The following is an 18,385-nucleotide window of genomic DNA, read 5'->3' as shown; positions in this document are numbered from 1 at the left end:
CCAGCATGTCTTTCGGACTGTGGGAGGAAATTGGAGCACTTGGAGGAAACACGCAGACACGGGGAAACCGTCCGCACAGATAGTGACCCAAGCCATGAATTGAATCCGGGTCCTTGGCACTGTGAGGCAGCAGTGCTAACCATTATACTATCATGTCAGGTTGTGTAATCTCTCCTAGCTAAAAGGATACAGAGCAAATTGCTACAGATTGCTTCTCCCTCTTGTATATAGCACTTATAAAGAACGAAAAGGGGAAAGAATTGCCTCCTGAAAATTTGAATTCAGATGTTACTTTTAGTACACAGGGTAAGATGTTGGTTTCATAATGTGGCTCATTAACAATTAATGTTCAGTATAACAAAGGAGGAGAATATTCTAATATGATGACATCCCCCTAGCTGATGAGCGGTTGTGTCCTTGGAAAAGGATGCAACCTTCCGTTCTAGTGATGTACCATAATGTCCAGATGCCAACATGCAGTCCATAATGAATGTGATGAATGAGAATTAAATGTAAGAATGGGTGACACATATCAGGATGTGAGTGAAGGAATAGGCTAACGTACAGTATGAAACATCTTTAAAGGCATTGATGATAGGCAATCAAGTACAATAACAGAGCATAAAAAGGAGGCCAATGTATGTAGAAGACATGTTTAGTGCAATGTATTCTTGAAAGATTTGGCTGAATGTTGCCTTGCTTGCTCTAATAAGGATACTGGGCTTTCCCCATCATTCAGTATGGTGCATGAGGTAGTTATCCTAGTGTGCAATGACCTCCTGCCTAAATCATCACCTTCCAATATCCCTGAGCAATATTTCAATTGGGGGGGCGGGGAGGGGGGGGGGGTTGTTGGTGGTGTCTGTCTGTCCATTTTAAAATGGGCCTGCTCTTAATCCACAATGGAGGGGTGGGATAGGAGGGGGATCTGTGCCACACCCCGTTGGAAAATTTAAACTTGGATCTTTGGAGAATGACAGTGCTATGTAATGGTATTGGGTGAATGAGTAGATACAGCCCAAGTGAAGACTTAATAAATGTCCCCGAGGGAAACTGCTTGAAAAATAGTCCATAAATTAGCTGTCACTTTGATGAAGTGCCTTTCAATAGCAGCAGTGAATTGCAACATATATAACATTATAATTTTATCCAGTTTTATAAATGAATCACTATTGGGCTACCAACTAGAGAAACAAGTATTAAATCATAATATTATAACCTAACTAATGAATATTGGATTGTAATTGTTATTTTTTGATGATGGGTAATGAACTATTAACAAATATCTCTTTGCCTTTAGTTTCCCAGCAATCCGAGTGTTGTTAAATAATTGAATTAATCAATGTGTAGAGGAGGTGGTAAAAATGGGTCGCGGTGGAAGTGTTTAAAGGCAGATCACACAAAGCTTGGAGAAAGTGGTTTATCAATTTTAGTTGGATAATGAACTAAATAGTCTGCTTTGGTATTCTCAAAGGTTAATTACTGTCTGCTCCAGTACAAGCCACCCTACCATTTTTTGCAAAATACAATGCTGTTACATTAAAATTGCATGCATAACATAACCACAGTTATGTTGACATACCCAGTCACTGGTTTGAATTTTTAAATCTCTCAAACATCTAAAGACACTTAATGGATGTTTAAAACCCAATCGCAGAGTGACGGAGGCTGCATTGATATAGCAATGTTCACATCCCCAATGTACCCGGAGATGCTTCATATAACCAACAAGTAACATTTGAATCTTGCCCGCTGCTGAGTCAAACATGTCAATTAATTTTAGCACAGCTAAGGTATCAAATGAAATGAATGTCCAGCAAATCATGAGGTTTTTTTTGGCAGTGTAGGTTAGGCTGCAGACAAATTCCCATTTTCATTTTTGTAAGGAATCTGATGGACAATTTACATTTCACCTGAAAGTGGCCACTCCAGTGGTGCAACACTCTACTCAGCATTGAAATCCTGCATGTGAACGAGGCCTCCACTTCATTATACAACCCCTCACTCAGAGATCACTGTCACTCAACGTCTAAATCATTGAACCTTTAGTTTTCTCCCCGAGCAGTAGAGTTTCCTAATTCAAAAACTAACCATGACTCACTGTTATTCAATGATAGTGTCCTGCCTCATTTGGCACTGAACCTGACCAGCTTGCAGGTGCAGCAGGTGGTCAAGAAGGCGAATGGGATGCTGGCCTTCATAGCGAGGGGGATTGAATATAAAAGTAGGGAGGTCTTGCTGCAGCTGTATAGGGTATTGGTGAGGCCGCAGCTGGAGTACTGTGTGCAGTTTTGGGTGCCACACCTGCGCAAGGATATTTTGGCCCTGGAGGGAGTGCAGAGGAGGTTTACTAGGCTGATACTGGAGTTGAGGGGATTGAGCTATGAGGAGAGGCTGAATAAACTAGGCTTGTACTCGTTAGAGTTTAGAAGAATGAGGGGAGATCTCATTGAGACGTATAAGATGATGAATGGGATGGATAGGATAGAGGTGGAGAGACTCTTCCCGCTCAAAAAAGACAGTAGGACTAGGGGGCACAGCCTCAAGATAAAGGGGAGGCGGTTTAGAACAGAGTTGAGGAGGAACTTCTTCACTCAAAGGGTGGTGAATCTCTGGAATTCTCTGCCCGTTGAAGTGGTGGAGGCTGCCTCGCTAAATATTTTTAAGAAGCGGGTTGATGGGTTCTTGATAAGAGAGGGGATTAAGGGTTATGGGGAGAGGGCGGGAAAGTGGAACTGAGCCACGACAGATCAGCCATGATCTTGTTGAATGGCGGGGCAGGCTCGAAGGGCTAGATGGCCTACTCCTGCTCCTATTTCTTATGTTCTTATGTTCTTATGAATTTGGTTACAAAAGAAAACATGAAATATTTGAAACTTTATTCATGGCTATTTTTAAATATATTTAAATAAAAATTTGGTGTGCGATCAGAGTTAGAAAATTGATTATTCTGCGTAGGCAAATATAACCCAATGTCGGAAAATATTGGGGCAATACTTTTCCCTGATCTGGGAGTATTGGATTAATGGATGCAAAAGTGGAAAGAATGTTTGATTTTCTGTTCCCCCAGTATTCTCAGTTGGATGAATGCACAAATGACACAGAAGAAAGAAAAAATGAATTATGTTTGCAGAATTCATTTGCTTCTGTTTAGAACGTGGCTTTGAGTTGTTGTGATGATCTCCAAGAGGTCCATGGGGGAATCATTGATTGATTACCCTACGGGGCTCATGAACTATGAGTTTCCCTGCTACCCAGCTAGAACTCATTATCTGAATGTTTTATAAGGCAGGCCCAGGACTGGGCCTGCTGAACTGTAATTCCAGGCAGAGACTGGTGTCTGTACATCACAGTAGTGGTCTTACTTTGCATTCTGAAATAATCTCAGGAGCTACTGCAAAGGAACATTTGGAGAGTTTGGAGGCGATCTTACGGCTTTTTTCTGATGCTGGCATCCGATCAAAAATGGAACAATGTGTGTTTCAAGTCAATGAGGTAATGGACCTCGGTTACAGAGTTGACAAGGATGGATTACACCCTGTCGAAGAGAAGGTGAAGGCCATAAATGGGATTCTGACTCTAAGGAATTGAGATCTTCCCTGGGTCTCATCCATTATGATAGAAAATTTCATATCAAACTTGGCGACCCTGCTGGCACTACTCCACGTACTATTGAAAAATAATCAGAAATGGTCAAGGCAAATGCCACAAGAGAGAACATTTGCAAACAGCAAGGAACTATTGCTATCAACAAATTTACCAGCCCATTATGACCCCCTGAGACCACTCATTGTAACTTGTGATGCTTCTCCCTATGGGACAGGAGTGCTGTTATCTCACCATTGGGATGATGAGACAGAATGTTTGATTGTGTACACATCACGAACCCTGGCAGAAGCATAGAGGAAATATGCCCAGATCGAGAAAGAAGATTTAGCCATGATGAAGAAGTTACACCAGTGCGTCTGTGGTTGGCATTTCATCATAATAACTGATCACAAACCTCTGTTGAGCCTCTTCAAGGAAGAAAAGGTGATTCCTCCCACTGTGTCAGCCTGGATCCAACGCTGGGCACCGCTATTAGGTACCTATGAACATTATTCAAGCAGACGTATGACCAACACAGATGCCTTGACCAGCCTGAAGCTACCCACCAGTCTACCTTCTCCAAAGATGGAACTCGTTAAATGAGCATTTTATATGGCAGGCCCAGGACTAGGCCTGCTGAACAGTAGTCTCAGTCAGGGACTAGTGTGTGTGTGTATCATGGTAGCAGGTTTACTTTGCATTCTGAAATAAACTAGTAAACTATGTTCCTTTCCAGTCAGGCGTTCTGAGTCATTACAATTATAATGAAAAGTTTAGCATTGTATTTAGTTTTAATGGTCTTGATCTTACAGTTGTAATGAGGTGAAACTTTTAGCATTTGTTATCATTGTTCTGTGAAATGGACAGCAACATCTGACATTAGAATATTCACAGTTAATAGTACATTTCTGGGGTTTGCTATTCAAATTGTCCCACATATAAATCAACTCATAATATTTGGCTTGATGTGAACTTTAACTTTTTATGCCACTTGTCTTGCTGTAAAAACCCTTCTAAAAGTTCTACCTTGTTGAATGAAGTATCATGAGATTTTAATGGTCTACAAGTCATAATTAGAACTGAACAAACTCTCTGGCCCTGAAGAATGGTTATTTGTGGAATATCATATTTCATGATAATTGCCCAGATCTTCTGGTGTTTGGATTGCCAGAGACCGGCTATGTGACCCAAATGCATGTCCGGACCTGATGGAATGCTTTGACTTCAGGAATTGCCTGGGACGTTTGAGTTTCTAGCCACCATGGCCCCTGCTACAATCCAAAAATGTTTCTGGGCGGGATTTTACGGCCTTGCTCATCCCAAAACCATAAAATCCTACCCGAGGTCAATGGACCTTCCCATAATCCGCCCCTCACCTGCTCTGATTACCATGGTGAGGGGGCCAGTGAAATTCCAGCCTCTGTCTTTGAGTTAGAATCAGAGATTTCAGGCAGTTCTGACTGACTTACTTGAATAGTTACCTAGGAAATGTTGGATAGAAACTTTCTAGTCAAACTCCTGGTTAACTATACAACTCACACTGACACCCCACCTGGCCCCCTCCCCCCCCATCTCATCCCTGACCCGACAGGCACTATCACTATTCTCAACCTGACTTCTCCCGTACCCAACTGGTGCCCTCCATGATGCACCCTCCTGAGTACACCCTGAATCTACTCACCCACTCACTCTTCTACAAATCTCATTTATCTTACCCACCTATCAGTTTTTCCACCCGATCTCCCACTTGCCAGTCTACCCATGCCATTCCCCCATTTCACCTGCCATCCTGATAAAACCTACCGACCTACCAACCTAGTATCTTGCCTACCCTTCCCATGAACCCACTTACTCATTCATTCACTGACTTTCACACTGGATATTTAAACTTATGACAGCTGGAGCAGTAAAAGAAGTACGCGTCTTTTACACTATTCCTTTCACTGTTCTCTGCATGGATTCCTGCACAGATGTGTTCTTCTGTCTGCTGCATTCAAAGTCAGAGCTTTTTAAATGTATTCAGGTAAGTGCAAGTTTTTTTGTCTGCTCAACATTAGATGCAATAGTTCCAAAACTGATCAGAGGATTTGGGCTGATAATTCTATAGATTTTTAAAAAATATATTTTTTAACTTTATTGTAGTACAATTCCTATCTTAATCTGATGTGTATGTCCCAAACTCTCTTTCATATTCTATAGGATTATACAAAATGAAAATAAAACTGACGTGTTACTTCCTGGTTTGCTGTCTGTGAGAATTCTGTGATGTGATTAGCTTCTAAGCCTACTTGACATTATCATTGATACCGACACCAGAGCTCCCCTGCAACTGGTGCTAGAATGAAATTCATTTGGGGAAAGGTGTAATCCACATCACAGAGCTCATTAGACCTTTGCAGCAGTTTCCTTCAAGGTTACTTCATCGCTGAAAGCAAAATCCAGGCCATTGACTTATCATGCGCAATCATTATTATAATGAAAGTAATTCCTTATGGCATATGGAGATGTGGGTGGGTGAGAAAATGGAACTTGTGTTGTTTAAAGTACTGTGACAAATAAATGCTTAAGATTAAGTTTCCCAGTAGCATGAGAAATGGTGTTTTGTGTAAAACTGACTGACCTTGCTATTGATCAGATTTTTTCACAAGTTTTAAGATACTAATCTGCATCTTATGTTTTGTTAAATGGAAAATGCTATGCCCAGCTCTTCATTACTGCATCATTTATAGTGTGCTCAGTCTCTCAGGTTTAGCATTTGAATAAGGCAATTTCTCTTTGGGCCTTGTCACATTATTTAAGTATAAAATGAGGGATAATGAGCCAGCGTTTATTTTACACTTCCACCAATTTTCCATTGAAGGCAGTGAAAATTAATATTGGAAGAGGTATAGACTGGGCTGCCAACTTTCTTTTGCCCGCTTTATATCATTGTACAAAATCAAGGTTCACTGCATGGAGCATGGGTGATGCAGCAAGTCTCAAATGAGGGGAAGCAATGGTCTCATGGTATTATCACTGGAATATTAATCTAGAAACTCAGCTAATGATTCAAATGAAGTGTTGCCATTTCCCTTCAATAACATTGTATTAAATAAATAATTCAAAATCCACCATGGCAGATGGTGCAATTTGAATTCAGTAAAAAATATCTGGAGTTAAGAAGCTACTGATGACCATGAAACCATTGCCGATTGTCGGAAAACCCAATTGGTTCACTAAAGCCATTTAGGGAAGAAAATCTGCCATCCTTACCTGGCCTGGCCTACATGTGACTCCAGAGCCACAGCAATGTGGTTGACTCTCAACTGTCCTCCAACGGCAACTAGGAATGGGCAATAAATTCTGGCCAGCCAGTGACACCCACGAATGAATAAAAAAGACCTGAAATTCCTGACTCTAGCTTCATAGAATGATACGGTGCCCTTTGGCCCATCGAGTCTGAGCCAGCCCCCGAGAAGTGTCTGAACTCCCGCATAATCCTACCTGACCCTTACCCTTGAATGTTATGGCCTGGCAGATGCTCATCCAGGTACTTTTTAAAGGCTGGAGCTTTTTAAATTACTGCAGCTTCGGCACCAGGCTAAAGCAATTTATACTGACAGGACAATTGGAATGCCAATGTGTCCTTAGGAAAACGGGAACAATGCTCAAATGGAGTAAAGTATCAAAGAAGACACACAGTTTGATATTGTATACTTTGCCAGATAAATGTGAAAAATTCCTAAATAAAAGGTTTGTCAAACATCATTTGCTGATTAATATATTATAAAGACAAATATAAAGCTGCTTTCTTTTTCTTTATAAAATGCTGCACCTTTGTACATAACATTTGATGACATTTCTGTCAGCCGCCACACAGTTCTATGGTTGTTTCTAAATATAATCAGGCACTGTAATGACAGTGTAATGACAGGAAAGTAAATATTGATTTCCTAAGTATTTAATCATTTTTATTATAACTGCCCTCTATGTCAATATGGAAACTTAAAAGGGTTATTAAGTGTGAAAGTATTTTGGATATTTCACCCACATCAGAAATCTTCCTGTGGTGAGTGATTGCTGCATTGCATTATTGCACATCAAGTGTTTGCATCCCTCACTCCAGGTTGAGAGAGCATTCAGTCTCGGCTGAGTCATTGAGCCAGGGAATGGTAGTTAGAGGTTACCCCACGAGCAGGCAAGGGAAATCAGAGGATGTGTTAACTGGTCTTCTATCCAGAATCTAGCAGCCAGTTAAGAATGGTAGAACTGTTGGAGTGTTGATAGTAGGAGGTCTAAGGGCCTCTATGTGGTCCTGAAAACACTTATCTGAAATACACAATCACATTTCTTTATTATTTGAAAAACCTTTCTCCTTTTTATTTAATACAATGTTGTTGAAGGGAAATGGTTACACTTCATATTTCTCTGTACGATCAAAGCATTTGACTTTTCTCAGATTCCTTGTTGACATGCTTAATATTCCGCGTCAGTAAAAAACAAAGGACTTACGAGTGTTCGATAATGTAAATTGCAATGTGCCATATGTGTACTAAACCGACCTGCTGAGCTAAAGCTTTTGTGTAATCCCTTTTTCTGTTTCCAGCTAGCTGATCAATTGTAGATAGACATTACATTGTGTTTTACCACTGAATTTAATCTACATGTATAAAATGAGGCAACATTTGACATTCATTATTGTATTAAGTCTCAATAGTACACCTGACGGTTGAGCATGTGTTCCTACATTATACGAATGCTTTGGACCTCCTGCCAAAAGATTTTTTTAGTGCATATTGTGTTGTTTGTACTAATCAGGCTGAAGTAGCATTAGTCGGTCTTCTCATCTTTTAATTACAGACAGTTTATTGTCTGTGCTGACCCAGTTTCTGCACAGCACGCCAGGCTTAGCAATCTCCGTTAATTTAATTTGGCATTTCATTCAATCAGGCAGACTGTGAGCATGATGAAAAAATTATTTTAAAAAAACTCGCTGTTCATCCTTAATTGATGTTCCTATCAGCCTTTGTCCTTGCCAGGCCTGGCGATTATTTGCCACTCAGTTGAGCAGATCTAACCAACTGTATTTTCTCCTGTGGAAACATTATAATTTAGAATTCCGATTCGGCTTTTGAAAATAAATTAGTGCAAGTCCACCATTGTGCCCGTGGGGAGTATATTTTTCCCATCACCCATAGGTGGGGGCTGAACTAATCCCTGGAGCAATGGGTGTTCTCCTAGTGCTTCTGGGTCAAAGGTCATGTTGAGCTTCAGCAGCTTTGCTGGTTTGGATAATGGCTGTTTGTCCAAAGCAGGCCTTAAGTTTCAGGTGAGGGCTTTTCTACAAATTCCCTGCAGTAATGAAGCCACCTGTTTTACCAAATGGCATGAGGCACTGTTGTTTTTACCCTTATCCGTGCACCGTAGTGTTAACATTGTCATTGAGTTTCTTATTTCTCCAAGGGAAACAGTAATTAATGGACACCATTCACAGCTGATTAGCCGTAGTTCCTCCACTAATTACATTCACACACTTAACTGTTCAGCAGACATTTTAAATTTTCATTTCTGCTTTTCATTTCTTTCTTAGTCCTAAACTAGTTTAGCTTCCTGAGATAATTGTTCTTAAATCTATTTAACTGAAATGTTTGGAGTGCCCACCTGGTCTGTGTTTCATTTCACCTGCATGGTCTGGAGACATTTAAAAAGGAATAAACCAGACAACCAAAGTCTGCTTTTTAACCAGAAGCTGCTCCCTCCTTCCCCACTTTGCTACTGTATGATTTCTATGCTTCTCTTTTTTTTTGAAGGTTGTTTCAATTGATTTTCATTATTCACAACCGAAACTTCAGACTCGGGTCCTAGGCCTGTTTCTCGCCCAGGTCCAAATCTGTTTTGGACCCAGGAACAGACGGGGGACCGACATTGTGTACAGTTCAGGATACTATATTTTGAAGTCCTAATGCTAGTCATGTCAAAATCATAGCAAGTGAATGAATTCCCAAGTAGAATCATAAGAGTCATACAGTTCAGAAAGGCCCTTCGGCCCATCAAATCTGTACTGACAGTATCCACCAATAAAGGTGCGCTAATCCCATTTTCCTTCTCCTGTCCCATACCATGACTCAATTAAAAAATTGCTGAGTTTATGGAAATAACCTTTCGTAAAAATCAACCAGTTGATAATTTTTATATATGTTCCTGTGCCTATAAGAATTTTTTCATAAGTCTTGCATCTCTAGCACTTTTCATAGCCACTAAACGCAAAGTCGGCTAAGTGCTTTTTGAAATGTAGTCACTGGGAAAATGTAGGACATGTAACAACTAATTTTCACTCAGCAAATTCCTACAAACAGCAATATGATAATGACCAGATAATCTGTCCTTTGAGATACTGATAGAGAGAAATATTGGCCAGGATTCCAGGGGTATCTCCCCCACTATTCTTCAGAATTCTGCCGTGGTATCTTTTGCATCGACCCAAGATGGGGTCCCGGTTTAACACTTCATCGGAAAGACAGCACCTCAAACAGTGCAGTTTTCCCTCAGTGCTACATTGTAGTGTCAGCTTCCATTTTTGGTTCAAATCCTGAAGTGAGACTTGAAGGAGGAACTTTGTATTTCAGAGACAAGTGTTCTACCAACTGAGCAATGGCTGACGCACCAGAGTGAAATATAGTGCTTAAAAAAATCTCCTCATTACTTCCATGGCTAGTAGGATTGCCAGCTCCCCAGGATTGTCCTGAGGAGTCCTGAACAGGCTGGCTGAGTGGGCAAATATTGGCAAATGCAATACAATGCAGTGAGGTTATCCGCTTTGGTGGCAAAGAAGGTCATTGTCCAGTAGCAGTTTCGGAAAAGGGGAAGTGCAACGTGACATGGGTGTCATGGTGGAACAGTCGTTGAAGGTTGGCATGCAGGTGCAATAGGCTGTGAGGAAAGCTAATGACATACTGCCTTCAATGCAAGAAGATTTGCATATAGGAGTAAAAATGCCTTTCTGGGGCATACAGGGCCTTGGTGAGGCCACACCATGAGTATTGTGCGCAGTTTTGGTCACCTAATCTGAGGAAGGACATTCTTGCTGGTGAGGGAGTGGAGCAAAACTTTACCAGGCTGATTCCTGGAATGGCAGGACTGACACATGATGAGAGACTGGATCGACTGGTCTTGTACTCACTGGAATTTAGAAGAATGAGAGGGGATCTCATAGAAACATATAAGATCCTGATGAGACTGGACAGACTAATGCAGGAAGAATGTTCCCAATCTTGGTGAAGTGCAGAACTAGGGGTCACAGTCTAAGAATAAGGAGTAAGCCATTCAGGACTGAGATGAGGAAGAACGTCTTCACTCAGTGAGTTGTGAATCTGCGGAATTCTCTACTACAGAAAGCTGTTGGGGCCAGTTCATTAAATATGTTCAAGAGGGAGCTGGACGTGGCCCTTGTGGCTAAAGTGATCAAGGGGTATGGAGAAAAAGTGGGAATGGGATACTGAAAATGCATGATCAACCATGATCATATTGAATGGTGGTGCAGGCTTGAAGGACCTATTTTCTATGTTTCTATTATTGAAGATGATATGACAACCCAGGAAAAAAATCATAATGACATTCTTTGTGCTGTTTAGATAATACTTAGTTCTAGGAGTATTTCAGATAGACAGGGAGGATCTTTCCCTTAGCAGTCCAAGACTATTCCAATTGGGTAACAAAGAATGCAATTTGTTTTCAGTTGGCGTGGGGAGGTACTGTATCTGGAGGATGGACCAATAATGTGAGCGTAAAGGCAGGGAAATTAAAGGTGAGAAGACATTCCAGGATTACAACCAACCAGAGCTGGCATCCTTAATGCTCTTTAGGGAAGGAAATCCTGCCAGCCTTACCCAGTCTGGCCTTCATTTGACTCTAGATCCACAGCAATGTGATTGACTCTTTGCTGACTTCTGAAATGGCTTAGCAAGCCACTCAGTTCGAGGGTGATTATCACAACTGTTACGGTGCCAAAGGAGAGCTATTTGGCCCATTGTGGCCTGTCACAGCATAGATAATAAATGCTGGCCTTCCAGCAATGCCCACATCCTACCAAAGAGATGAAAAAAAAGCCTAAACATCTGTGATAGTTTTGATCTGCCAACATTTATAGTTCCCCAGACTGCTTTTCAATCAGTCAAGTTGTGCTCTTGATTGTTGATATTACATGTTGAAATAAAGGGATCCAAAGACTGGAACTGGAAAGTGATGCAAACTTTATAGTATCGCTCCTTCCATCACAGATGGATCATTTTTGCATGAGATGAATGGGTTTGCTGCAGCTCAGAGCTGTCGTCTTGTGGAACTGTGAATGTTTATAAATGGCTTCAGGTTTATCTTTTCCTTGAGTGCAGCAGGATTGGAGAAGTTAGGAATACTGATTGTTATTGTAGATTTACTGCCAACATAGTCATTCTTGCCACTTCCAGCATTGCTCCCATGGGCAACGTGTGGAAAAGCAAATGACAGAAGCAAAGAGACAAACTAAAATGGTTAAAGGTTTGCTAACTGCTCACTAATGACTGCTGAAGCCAGGTGGGGAGAAACACATGCAGATTTCCTCAGGGAAAATAAATTTGGAAAGGTAGTTATTTACATCCAGTCCTGCTTGTTGTCAATTTGTGAACAGCAGGACATAATGTGCATAGGAAAGAAAGAATGATCCACATTTACATAGCACTTTGGAAACATCTCAACGCACACTGAATTACAAAGTCAGACCACAGTCATGGTGCTGTGTGCAGATTTTGGCTCTATCCTGAAGGAAGGAATTTGGAAGAACAGGGAGGATATGGTATCCAAGAGAGGGAAGCAAGGAAGAGGCACCAAGCATCTTGCCCAGGAGATGCCATAGGGAGGCTTACACCACATGGACCGCACCAACTAACCGTGCAAAGACCAGGCTTGTACTTAGCTTCGGAGTTTCCCCTTCTCCCTCAACAGGTTTTACTGGGTGGAACCTCGAAAGCAAATGGTCCAACCAGAAGACTTAAAATTTCCTCGTGGTGAGATCTGGCCAATTGGATCCCAATTTGCATATATTTATGAGGTGCTATCTGAGTCACCTCAAGTACTCAATGTTGAAACAGTCACAGTGAGTATTCAAGTGGCAAAACACACGGCACAGTTTTAATTTCTGCTCTGCTTGAGTTACAAAGGGCAGAGGGAATTCAGCTCCCCCCAGCCCCCACCATCCCACTCAGATCCTGCGAAGAAAGGTCACTTTCATTAGAGCATGACACAGTCATGGAGCACAGGCAGCAGAGATGGGAGGGCATGCAAAGAGGGAGAAGGAAGGTGAGGGCTCACAACATAAAGCAGCACCCATTGATTATATTTGAGAGCATTGCGCTCACCTCCATCTCAGCTAGGAGCAGTGACTCAGGAGGCTACATCTCACCAAAGAGGTAGTCACTGAATAGTGCCAAAAAGCAGGGTGAGGATGGCATTACCAGGGTAGGTCACCGTGGTCGTCCAACTCTGCACCAGTAGATACTTCCCAACTGGAGCAGGTAACATTGCCAACCAATCACACTCCACTATCCATTGCTAAATCAGAAAGGTTTCAAAGGCCCTGTACATCTTCATGATCTTTCTTACCAGAGAGTTGCAGAGGGATTGGGTACGTGGCTTTCTCAGGATAATAGGATTCTCAATGGTTCAAAGACCCATCGATGTATGTTCTGCATACCCCACATATTAATGGAGAGGTGGATCACAACCATAAGGTCTACCATACTCTGAAAGTGTATTATGTATACAACCTATAACAGGGCGTTGTGTCAATGAGTTCCCATCATCCTGACAGCAGCCCATGCCACTTTCATTCTGCGGACTCAGCCATACTCACCACATTTGTGTCACCAAGACAAACCAGAGGCTAACAGTTGGTAACGAGGGCTGCTGGCTTGAAAACTTGCACATAACTCCTCTCTGCCACCAGAATGTGTGGATAATGTGCTGCTACAATGAGGCACCTGGAGAAAACTACTGGCATTCTGAAACAATGCTTCCATCACCAGAATGATTTGGGCAGAGGCTTCCTGCGCTTGCCCAAACTTGTGGCCAAATTCTTCGTGATCTGGTTCATCCTCCACAACCTGTCTGTCATAAAGACACAGCCACTCAGAAGGAGGAGGGATAAAAGAGGAAGTATCCGGGATTCCTTTGTTCTGGACTGGTCGACCCAGCCAGGTACTGGATCTTCGCTTCTTCTAAAATTTTATAACCACAGCACTGTTGCATAACAATTTGCCACTCTTCAATTCTTTGCTACGGTTATTCACAGCATCCTTTTGGCTAAAGTCCTAAAATAAAAGGTACCTCAAAAAGTCTTTCTATTTTAACTTCATCCAACAACACATCCAATCGTAACTACAAAGCTACACTCTTGTGAATCTCTTTATTGTCTACCTACTTTGCCTAGTCTGGTGTCCCTATGCGGTGCCACTTTCTTGGCTACAGCATGGCTAGAAAGCTTATGGCTATCACTGGGAGAGACTATGCGTGGCCTTGCCTTGTGTGGTTCTGCCCCAGAAAGCACAGCTTCAAACAGTAGTACCTTGGCATGGGCCTCACTAGTCAACAGAAAAGACAGTGGCAGAGTGGCAGTATGAGTCCTGAGGCTATAGCACAGATCATTGAACCAGAGAACATGTTGACATATAAAAATGAATGTTTGAAGGAAGGTGGGGACAAAATAAGTGTGAGAACAAAGTGAGCAATTGGGGTTAGGACTGCAGTCTCTTGCTATATTGATGTGTTTGATGAAATAGAAGTGTGTGGACACTAAAGTAATTTTCCTTCAGAAATTGTACAATTTGTTAAAATGCCAAATTCATTCATTTTTTTTTGCAATCCACATCAAAAAAGCAGTTTTTACAGACTTGTGTTTACTTCCATTACCTTTACAGTTTGCTTCAAATTGTCAAAAGCTTTCCTGAAGTCTTCGCAAAATCTTGGGACTTTATGATTCAGGGTTGACACACTCAGCATCCAGATCCAGGCAAGTTTATATTGCCTGTGATGAATGGATTAGCCTGTTAACCTGAAAGTGTCATCAACAAGGATGCCAAGGTCACAGTCTGAAAACTTATAGTTTACAAACTGTGCACCCACCCTTCTGATTACTGCCCCCATGTATACTGATGGATTGCAATCAGTTGGCAATAAATATCCGTTAAGCACTTTTGTTAGCTGCTTGAGAAGACTAGGGCTGACTTTCAGCGCAGGTACACGCGGACTGGTCTCTCCATTCCTCACAGGTAAGATTTATGTATTGAAGTGGCATGAAAGCAACAAAGGCAGTCCTGGCGCACCTGCCAACATTGAATGATGAGCCTTCAATAAAATCATCACTCTTTGACTACGTATACAGGAAGAAAATATGTCCATTAGTACTTACATGTTTAAGAAGCACTCGTTCATAATATTGTGGAATGTACAATAATTTCTCAACTGAGGAACATTCCTACACTCAAACTAAAACCACAGTAAGACCATTTTTTCAAAACTTTTCTAGTTGCAAATGTTAGTCAATTCTACAGTCTGATGATAATTGGACTACCACTGGGTGTCTGTAATTTTTCAGGCTCCTGTTGAGTGGGCAATACTGTGGTGCCCTTCTCATATGTGCCAGCTGCTTATCTCAGTCGCGCAGGTGATTTCACCCTTGCAGTTTTGCATTGAGCTAGCCTCCCTGCCTCAGTGGACTTGGGGTTTGTTTTGTCAACAGTTCCACAAGATAAGTTACCGAATTGAGGTTTCAGACCTTCAGCCTTGTTCAGATGATCTAGGATAACACTTTAATCTATATCTGATGGATTTCTATATATTTCAGATGGGTATGTTTTTCTTAATTCATTGAAGAAGTAGGTTTCTTATTCAGTCAGGGAATGTGGGCTTTGTGACTAGGCCAGCACTTATTGCCCATCTCTAGTTGCTCTTGAGAAGGTGGCGGTGCTTTCTTGAACTGCGACAATCCATGTAGTGTCGTTACGCCCACAGGTATTAACATAGTATAATTCCATAAAAGGAAAAATTGAAAGATGTCCTACCAAGATTCTTCCCTCTGTTAATGCCTAAAATCATTTTGATGGGCATTCACATAATTATTTGTGGAGTCTTGCTGTGCATCAGATGGTTACCTACCCCACAGTAGTAATTCACTGTACATCAAGCAATTTGGAATGTTCTGAGTGAAGTGATAAGGTGATATACAAATGAAAGTTTGTTTTACTTGAGTGTGTTGCTCCTTTAGTCTTGATTTAATACTACATTAATTGGTACCTCAACTTTTTCGGCCCATTGTGTAAATTGAATTGTTTCACAGGATATAATCTGAGCCATACTATTGTTGGTGTAATGACTCCCATAATTTCACAGCAATATTGCTTATCTTCCTCATTTACATACTGCTAAAGTTATGATCCTGTATTTAAATTACACTAATTTCATGGGTTCACTTAATAAATATATCGCAAAGTGTTAGTTTGCATTGGTTCCACACAGTGTATAAAAATGGGAATGCATGTTGCACATGCCAGAAGATGCTATATTCCACCATGCAATTACCAACAAGAAGCTTTCACTGTATTTTTTTAAATAAATAGTCTCAAAAACCAGAGCAAATATTATACGCCACTTGGCCATGCCAATGTGTAGGCCATATTGAAGCCTCAAAAGAATGTACCATTAAATTCATTCCACCATGTTTATCAATAAGAGTGCCACAGTTCAGTCTAACTTAAATATTTTAAAATGTGCACCATTACTGGACTAGTTTTGCATCTGTATTGTCAATAACATAAATTAAATATTCTATGTTAATTTACAGACAAATCTGTTCCTAAAGTCTTTGCAGAAATCGTGTCAGGCAATAGACAACATCTTCATTGAGAATGCATTTGTGTTGAAGTGTTTACTAAGTTATAGACTAAAGTTAAGTTGTAACTTCAAACAAGACTGGAGTTAAAACAAATGACATTTTTAGTACTTAACCACTTAGCAATCAATATATGCACCAAATTCAAACTAGAATAAATGGTTGTGACTTTTTTTTAACAACTATTCAAGAAGTGTCAGATTTACATATAAATCATCAATTTCCATTCACCAGCATTTGTAAACATTTTGAATGGCTCTTAAATTCAGTGTTTTGTGATTCAGATTGAAATCAGCATTGCAAAATAGTGATTATAGTTCAACATAATAAGGAACATGGAAATCCTCTCACCCCTCAGTTTTTCTAAGTCAATTGGTAGTTTGTGGAATGACACTAAACCATATTCCTTTTTCTTTTTTCCTTAGTTTGCAGGGAACAATAACTACATGAACATGGCAGACCCAAGCCATGCTTTTGCAACAAGCAATGAGGCAAGTACATTTATTATTCTCTGTTGCATTATCTCTTTGAATGTCCATTGTCTTACAGTGCTCTGCCTTTAATTTTAGGTCAAGAAATTGGGATTATTTTACAGGTGAAAAGTGGACACTAAATGGTCGAATTTGCCATGTGGTGTGCATGGGATCATTCCACACTGGGACAGTATGCGTGCCTGAAACCAGCATTGGGCACTTTTCGTATAATAGTCCAAGGCACACTTCTGGTTTCATGTCCCTGTCCCATCAACAAAGATTGACAAAGAATTTGATAAAGAAGGGTAGGAGAAACTATGAAGCTGGGCTAGCGCTTAATATAAAAAAGGATAGCAAGAGTTTTTATAAATATATAAAAAGGAAGAGGCTGGCTAGGGTGAACATTGGACCCTTAGAGGATGAGAAGGGGGACTTAGTGGTAGGGGATGGGGAAATGGCTGAGGTCTTGAATAACTTTTTTGTTTCGGTCTTCACGGAGGAGGACGTGAATAATTTGCCGGATGTTAGAGATGGAAGGGTGGTAGGACTAGAGGGTCTCAATGACGTTATTGTTACTAGAGAGGCGGTGCTTGACAGACTGGAGGGGCTGATTGTGGACAAGTCCCCAGGACCAGATGGAATGCATCCAAGGGATCTGAAAGAAATGGCAGAGGTGATAGTGGATGCCTTGGTGGTTATTTTCCAGACATCGCTGGATTCTGGGGAAGTGCCGGAAGATTGGAAAGCGGCTAATGTTACGCTGTTGTTTAAGAAGGGTGGCTGGCAGAAGGCAGGGAATTATAGGCCGGTTAGTTTAACGTCTGTTGTAGGTAAAATGTTAGAATCTATCATCAAGGAGGAAATAACGAGGCATCTTGAGGGGAATTGCTTGATAGAGCAGACGCAGCACGGTTTCGTTAAGGGGAAGTCGTGTCTGACAAATTTACTGGAGTTCTATGAGGATGTGTCTAGGGTGGTGGATAGAGGAGAGCCGGTGGATGTGGTCTTTCTTGATTTTCAGAAGGCGTTTGACAAGGTACCTCACAAGAGGTTATTGTAGAAGGTCAGGGGACATGGAGTTGGGGGTAGGATGTTAGCGTGGATAGAGGACTGGTTGTCAAATAGGAGGCAGAGAGTAGGGGTCAATGGGTGCTATTTGGATTGGTGGTTGGTGACTAGTGGAGTGCCCCAGGGGTCGGTGCTGGGGCCTCAGCTATTTACCATTTATATAGATGATCTGGAGGAGGGAACTGAGTGTATGGTGTCGAAATTTGCTGATGACACCAAGATTGGTGGAACGGCAAATTGCGCGGAGGGTGTGGAGAGTCTACAGAAGGATCTAGATAGGCTGGGCGAATGGGCCAGGAACTGGCAAATGGAATTTAATGTTGGCAAGTGCGAGGTGGTCCACTTTGGTAGGAATAATGGT

The 18,385-nt window shown here is 41.3% G+C and overlaps 1 protein-coding gene across 2 annotated transcripts in view; it reads left to right on the top strand.

Moving 5' to 3' along the window:
* Positions 1-18,385, top strand: part of tox3 (TOX high mobility group box family member 3) — a 109,570-nt gene that overhangs the window by 42,915 nt on the left and 48,270 nt on the right. For both annotated transcript variants that reach the window (XM_080186990.1, XM_080186989.1), the window contains exon 2: positions 16,909-16,974. In XM_080186990.1, coding sequence (XP_080043116.1) covers positions 16,909-16,974 — 66 coding nt within the window. The remainder of the gene's footprint in view (positions 1-16,908; positions 16,975-18,385) is intronic.

This window comes from Carcharhinus amblyrhynchos, chromosome 4 (assembly GCF_965287045.1).
Source record: "Carcharhinus amblyrhynchos chromosome 4, sCarAmb.v2.hapA, whole genome shotgun sequence".
NCBI classification, from domain to species: Eukaryota; Metazoa; Chordata; class Chondrichthyes; order Carcharhiniformes; family Carcharhinidae; genus Carcharhinus; species Carcharhinus amblyrhynchos.
The sequence above is the reverse complement of the archived record's forward strand: the minus strand, read 5'-3'. Positions and strand labels throughout refer to the sequence as shown.